This window comes from Penaeus vannamei, chromosome 9 (genome assembly GCF_042767895.1).
Source record: "Penaeus vannamei isolate JL-2024 chromosome 9, ASM4276789v1, whole genome shotgun sequence".
Classification (NCBI taxonomy): Eukaryota; Metazoa; Arthropoda; class Malacostraca; order Decapoda; family Penaeidae; genus Penaeus; species Penaeus vannamei.
The window spans coordinates 16,885,460-16,892,959 of record NC_091557.1 but is presented as its reverse complement, the minus strand read 5'-3'; the positions used below and the strand labels follow the sequence as shown (position 1 = coordinate 16,892,959).

Sequence of the window (7,500 nt, the reverse complement as noted above, 5' to 3'; positions counted from 1 at the left end):
AGACCCACATTGCTGGATGTGGTACAGTGGTACGGGTAAGACAGCCAAGACCACACAGTCATTAGCACTCGTTGGAAGATCCTCCAGAACTGCAGGGTGTAAAGGAGTGCCGAGTTCTGTGGCACAGACCATAGATTGATTGTGGCTATCTTTAGCTCACTTCAAAACACCCCAGCGGTCCAGTGATCACCCTAGGGTGTTTCAGATGGACAGGCTGAGGGAAGAGGAGTGTGCCCAGGAGTTGGCTGAGGCAGTCACTTATCGTTTCACAGCACTTGACAATCTGACGGACCCTGTACTTCTGTGGAACACTTTCAAGTGCGAAACACTTGATACAGCTCAAAAGTTGATTGGTGAACGGCCGAGAGCAAGACAATTTTATCTTGCAGGAGACACTGGAAGCCATAGATGCTTGTCATGTGGCTCATCTGATAGGGGATCAGGATTTGCACCATTCTCAGGTGTGCAGAACTCGGTCACTGTTCAGAAGTGACTAGGAACAGTTCATTAGGAGTCTTGCAGAGGAGGTCGAAGGCCATTTCTAAGTAAATGACCTTCATCCTGCCTACCAAGCCCTCTTCACAGGTTACTACAGTCTGCTCAGGAAGTGGCCAGATCGTCTCAGATTCTGTTGTGGTGCGGGCTTAGTATTTTGAGCAGTTGTACCAGGTTGACCGTTAACTTAGATGTGGGGAGTGCCGAGATTCCATTGCCTGTCCCACCCATCAGTAAGGATCCACCCTCCCTAACTGAAGTTAGGAGGGCGATCTCCAAGCTGAAGAGTGGCAAAGCAACAGGTATGTATGGCATTCCAGTTGAACTGTTAAAGGCTGGTGGAGAACCCATGGCATGGAGGTTGCATGCTGTCCTGGCTGCCATCTGGCGGTCTGGTACTGTTCCCCCTGACCTGTTGAGGGCTGTGGTCATCTCTGGAAGGGGAAGGGGGAACGATGGGACTGCAGCAGTCACCGAGGCATCACACTGCTCAGTATACCAGGCAAGGTTCTTGCTCACATCCTTCTGAGACGTATCAGAGAGCACCTACTGAGGCACTAGAGGCAGGAGCAATCTGGATTCACTCCAGGTAAGTCCACAATAGGCCGCTTTGAGTTATTGTAGAACGCTGTCGTGAGTTCGGGCGTGGGCTGCTTGCAGCCTACATTGACCTCAAGAAGACCTTTGATATGGTGCATTGGGAATCACTTTGGGAGATCCTGAGACTAAGAGGAATTCCAACAAGGATTATTTGGCTAATAGCAAGCCTGTATACTGGTATTGAAAGTGCTGTAAAGTATGGTGGGGGCCTGTCGAGCTTCTTTCCTATTAGTTCAGGTTTGAGGCAAGGCTGTGTCCTTGCGCCAACACTTTTGAACACTTGCGTGGACTGGATAATGGGTAAAGCTATAGTTCAAAATCATTGTGGAGCAACCCTGGGCAATATCAAGCTTACTGACCTTGACTTTGCTGATGATACTATTCTATCCGAGTCTTTGGAAACCTTAATGGTGGCTTTGGATGCATTTAGTAATGAAGCAAATGGACCAAGACCCAGGACTTTCAGGACTTGCTAGAAGAACCTGCTCGGTTGGTACAGCGAGGACATTGAAGTCACAGAGCTTTATATATCTTGGTTGTGTAGTTCATAACTCATGGCTGTCAGACCAGGAAATCAGGAAATGGATTGGCCTGGCAGCAGGAGTCATGAACTCTCTCAAAAAGAGTATTTGGAGATGGTGGTACCAGCGCATTTTCAAGGCCCTGACACTGCCAGTTTTGCTATATGGTAATGGAACGTGGACATTATCTTGTTCCTTGGAGTCTCGTCTTGAAGCCTTTTGTAATAAGTCATTGTGCCGGATTCTGGGATACTATTGGTGGGACCATCTGTCCAACCTATGGTTAAACTGTGAGACTGGCACAGGACCTGTTACCGGCACAATCCATGATCGCCAGCTCAAGCTATACAGCCACCTGGCTCTCTTTCATCAGGATGATCCTGCTCACCAAGATGTCTCTGTTCGAGACAACGCTGGTTGGAGGCCTGTGAGACGACGTAGGAAGTCGTGGCTTGGGTAGATCGTGAAGACCTCGAGATGGGCCGAGTCCCTGCGTGGCAGCTTGCCATGAGGGACCCTCCTAGGTGGAAGCAAAGGATGGATGCGGCTGTGCGCCCCCGTCGGCGTTAGCTCCTTGATGATGATACACACACTCACATACAGACACAATCACAAATGAACACTTATGTGTTTGTCACCCTGAACAACATGAGTATGGACATGGTACTTTTTCACCACCCAGTGATAGTCTTAGCAGTAATAAAAATTGGTGTGCACTTGCAGGCGCCACTCTCAGTCTCAGTACTGCATTTCAGCTTGGTGACAGGTATTGCCACATCAGTAACTGTTTATCGTTTTTTCCAGAATTTTGGGATGCAGATGATTATCATTTGACTTTTTCTGTTGTAGGAGTATTAAAGAGATTGTCCGCTGCCGTCGACTACGACTACGTCGATAATTCTTTTAATACTATTCCACTCGGGAGGAGCAGCAGCATCTCAGGGACCGGTTTGAGCTTGGTCTTACTGTTCCAGCTGATGGCCCTTTTCTTGTGAACCTGCTGGTGGCTGAGTTTACCCAAGGAATACGATGAACACCATTTCTTTCACATACACAAGTTTCTGTGACAAACATGCAGACAGTCAAGTTGAAAAATCTGGTCTAAGGGGCTTTACTTTCCAAGTGTCCCTGGGAAATTTGACATGTTGAGCTCAAATTACAATACTTGTTCTACTCACGAAGTACTTACAATATCATTTCAGCATATTCATTATGTACCAGATATAAAAAAAATATCTTAAGTACTTGTACACAAACAAAAAACATTCTAAATAACAAATCAGGAAATATATTGACTAACATTGGAATCTAGTGATCCATAGTATAGGATTCACCACTATGATCGACCGCAGGGAGGAACTGCAAGCCACCTGAGACTCATGGCTTTGAGCTTGCAACAAATGGAACCAAAATCAAAATGAACATCAGCAATGGAACTCCCTTACTATACAGAGGGGCTACATTGCATGGTAATGTTGACTTAAAGTATCGGTTTATACAGTCTTATCCTTTAATATAGCAAAATAATGATAATAAAAATAAACTTTGTAAAACCCACAGAAAACACGATGTCACATGTTCCTTTGGGGAGTCAATTGCTAGTGCCTGGTTACCAGAATGATGATGGTCAAAGTTATAATTTCTCTAAGAAATATTAAAACACTTAACTTTAGGTAATGCCTCTCTGTTGTCAAGGTTGTAATTTTCTATTGGCATAAACGATTGTGTCATGTAGTCAGCTTCCATAAGTAAAACCGCGTTCATACATATTTTCAAACAGGGCGCCTTTGAAAAATCTGCTTAAGCCAGAGCTGAAGCAATAGTTTTTCTTTGAGTAATAGTAATAGTCCTTTCAGTTAGCTCAGTAGTATCATATCACGTATTTGCGATATATTGTTTTAACGATCTTTTCTTTTATTCTTTAATGTCTTAATGTTAAGTATTTTGATTAAGCCTTACTTTGTTCTTTCTATTGATTTATTGTATAATTTTTTTCTCCCCTTTTTAATGTTGCATTTTATATACTCCCATTTTCTATTTTAAATTGTTTTATCGTATATATATTTACATGTATGCGCTTTTGTATTTTTAATTCATTAATATTTACTCTAAAATTGTAAGCTCCAGCGAACTAAAGCGTTTAAACGTACTAAGAAATTATTTTTTTATGGTAATAACGAACCAGACACTCGGCAATCGCCTACGGCGATTGTTTTTGTTTCTATCGGAGAGTTCAGCCAAAAAGAAGCGTCAGAATTCTTGCGTCAGGTCTCTGGAACCTGTGTTGTGATTTTGCAAGACCCACCGAGTCTCCGATCTACGTATTTAAACGGGATGTGCTTTGTTTTAATTTTGGTTATTTTGAGCTTTTGTTTTGCTGGGCCGTCGTAGTCATTTTTTGTTCTTTTAGTTCATTTGTCGTAGGTTTTTTTTTTCTTAGATTTTTTGTTTCTACTTCATTTAAGTTCTGATTTATATTAAAGTCCTGCTTATGTTTTTTTTTTTAGTATTTTTATTCAGTGTTATATTTGCTCCTTGAAGTTCAGTTTCACTTTTAAGTTTCCTGCACGTTTCAATAGATTCACTTTCATTTTGCTTGTTTTATTTCACTTTTAAGTCTTTTACTTGTTTTATTTATAGTTTGGTTCAGTGTATTTTAATTGCCTTGTCTTTCACTTGTTTTACTTTTTTCTACTTGTGTTTTATTTGCTGTTCTAACCCCACGAAGTTTTGTTTAGTTTTTTAAATCTTTTAGTCACGGTTTTGTTCAGTTTTCTATTATTGTATTATTATATTATATTATTATAAATATTGTATGATTTTTATGTTGTTTCCTGTGAGCCTCTATCCTGCCAACTACATTAGATATTGAAAGGATTCTTGAACAGAATTTAATAGTAATTCTGCTTGCTCTGCTGAATCACTACAATATTTCTTTAATAAATCTTCAAATGAGACATGTGAAAGTTGTAACACGGTGATGTTATGTTATAAGTTCTGGCGGGTAGTATCTCACCTCCCTTTACGACATTTGCACAGAACAGCAGGATTTTCAGTTACGGTGCATTTCGGATGAACGCACACAGATATGAGGTACCAGTTTATTTTCTCAAATTAGTAAAGGAATTTATTTTCTTCTGTTTAAAGAAATCGTAGGAGCACAGTATAAATGTATCACCAACATGCCACAAATATGATGAATAATGAAAGTAATCCTTCAGCTGCATGAAAAGAGTACGAACTCCTAGCTCTTTCTTTTGTTGATAAATCATTGCAAAGAAAACGAGTCCGAGTTTATATTTATTGATAAGAGTTTGAAGGACGCATTGATATGACTTATGGTGAACTATTAATGTCATCATATAATATATATGTCTAGATTTTTGAATATGCATAAATACACACACACACACACACACACGCGCGCGCGCACACACACACACACACACACACACACACACACACACACACACACACACACACACACACACACACACACACACACACACACACACACACACACACACACACATACAGGCAAGAAGTGCAGTTGCATTAGCGCAGTACAACTCTTACATGTTAAATACAGAGAGGATTGAGCAATGGGTGGTCTAGTCTGCTAGCCATGGGTTTATGTAAATGTGTAAAGTTCATATTGAAATGAATATTTGGGTTAGAAAGTGAAGGAATAAGTAAAAAAAAAAAAAAAACGAAAAAGATAGTGTGGCTTTGTGAGCCGGGACGTGAAAGAGAAGGTAAGGGAGGCGAGAAGTGACTGCGAATCCTGCATGGTAAGCGGTTCGCGCCTAGAGACAACTGACGTGCGTACAGCTTTTGTTTGTTTGTTTGTTTAATGAGGAACAAATGAGATCAGACGAGAAAAATGAAGTTAGCGGAAGCAGCAGTCAGAATTGAGGCTCTTGAAGCCAAGGTTGACAACCTGGTGGCAGAATGCCTCAAAATACGTGAAGAGAATGTGAATCTGAAGGAACTGGTAGAAGATCTGCGCAGAAACACTTCAGAGAGAAAATATGGAAAAATCTGACCTGAAAATCAAAGAACTAAATGAAAAGTTAGAAGCTGAAACCAAAATTGGCAACAGTAGTGAAACAGAAGCATAAAAATCTACAGGAAAAAGTTGAGGCGGTTATTAAAGTACAAGAAACTGCCAAACAGATCGAAAGTAATTTGTCAAGCAGCCAAGCGCAGGTAATGGAAAAAGCTAAAAAAGATGACGGCTACATATGCCGATGTATCGAAGGTAAAGGAAACCGCAAATGAAATGGAAAAAAGATAGAACAAGATATCAAGACCACAAAGGAAGAAATTAAGACAATTTGCAGAGACGAAAAAGAACAAATCCAAATCCCACCTTGGGCAACATGCAAGAAATATTACAAATTTGGCTGACGTAAGCAAGAAATATTGCAAATTTGGCTGACGCCAAATAAAAAATACAAGGACATAGTCATATTGAGACAAAGAAAAAGTTGTAGATGGAAATGAACGATACAGCGAAGACAAGAAATTAATTGTAGACATTCTCAAGGTCATAAATCCCGAATTAGCTGAGCAGAATATCATAGCTCACAGGAGGCTGGGATTATTCGAAAAGGGAAAGAAACGGCCTCTAAAAGTAACATTCTTGAATAAACAAATAGTAACTGATATAATAAAGAAAGCCAAAGGTCTGGCCACCCATGAAGTGTATAAGAAAACCTGAATAAGAGAAAATATGACCAAAGGTGACAAAGTAAAATGTAGAGACAAGCAAATATTAACCCTGCAGCCAAAATCAATACCGAAAGATTATAAAGAAGTAGTTTATACAAATATTGATGGTTTATCTTCGAAGGTGCTTGAACTAGAGACAATAATTGATATAAATAAACCAGATGTAATATGCATCACTGAAACCAAACAATCCCTCCATAACCGATGTAACATTTGGATTTAAAAAAATATAATATTTGGAGAAGAGATAGGGCACATGGAATTATTACAAAGGAGTTAGATATTAATCAGGACCCCATAGTGGAGATGAAGGTAACTGAGGTAGAAACATAACCACGGTATAGATGCCACCTCAAACATCGGTGTGGTCACAAGAAAATTACGTGCAAAAGAAATTCTTATCACGGGATTTTAATAGAAAAATCGAATGGGAAAGGTTCGATCCCAGAGGGCAACCAGATTCATAGAATGCTAAAGTACTAGAAGTCATAAATGAGCTTTGCTTTTTCCAGAATGTTACAGATCATACCAGGATAAGAGGGCAAGATAGGCCATCTATGCTTGACCTAATATTTACAAAGCATAACGCTGATATCGTAAGGATATCGAGCACTGCCCTCCTTGTAGCGATTAAACTAAAATAATGTCTGTTACAATTATAAACTCATCGTAAGCAAGAAAAGAAAGGAAAAGTACAATTACAAAAGAAGTGATTATAGAAGCCTACTGGGAAACACTGCTGGACGATGAGAACCTTGATGTTCAGTATTCAAAATTTTGTGAGATCTATAAATGAGTGGAAAAATTCATATCAAAATTCAAAATTGAAGCAAGAAAGGGCCACAAGAAACGGACAAATGCAAGAAAATGAGAGAAAAAAGGCATCTTTGGAAAAGATTCAAAAGACATAGATCTCAGGCAACGTATGAAAGATAAAGTAGGAAGAAATTAGTATACCCAAACCATGAGAGAGGTGAAATTAAACTTTGAAAAGGATATAATTAACAAATATACAAGTCAACCAAAACTCTTCTTTAACCACATAAATAGTAAAACTAAGAGTAGTGGTCAAATTATCGCCATCAAAGATAATAATATTTTATATTCAAAGGAGGAAGACATGTGTGAAATCCTAAATGGATTGTGTTCG

The 7,500-nt window shown here is 39.6% G+C and overlaps 1 protein-coding gene across 4 annotated transcripts in view; it reads left to right on the top strand.

Annotated features, from left to right (window-relative positions):
- Positions 1 to 4,439, top strand: part of LOC138862676 (venom allergen 5-like) — a 26,781-nt gene extending 22,342 nt beyond the window's left edge. For all 4 annotated transcript variants that reach the window (XM_070125382.1, XM_070125385.1, XM_070125386.1 and 1 more), the window contains exon 6: positions 2,466 to 4,439. In XM_070125382.1, coding sequence (XP_069981483.1) covers positions 2,466 to 2,611 — 146 coding nt within the window. In that variant the 3' untranslated portion in view covers positions 2,612 to 4,439. The remainder of the gene's footprint in view (positions 1 to 2,465) is intronic.
- The last annotated feature ends 3,061 nt before the right edge of the window (positions 4,440 to 7,500 follow it).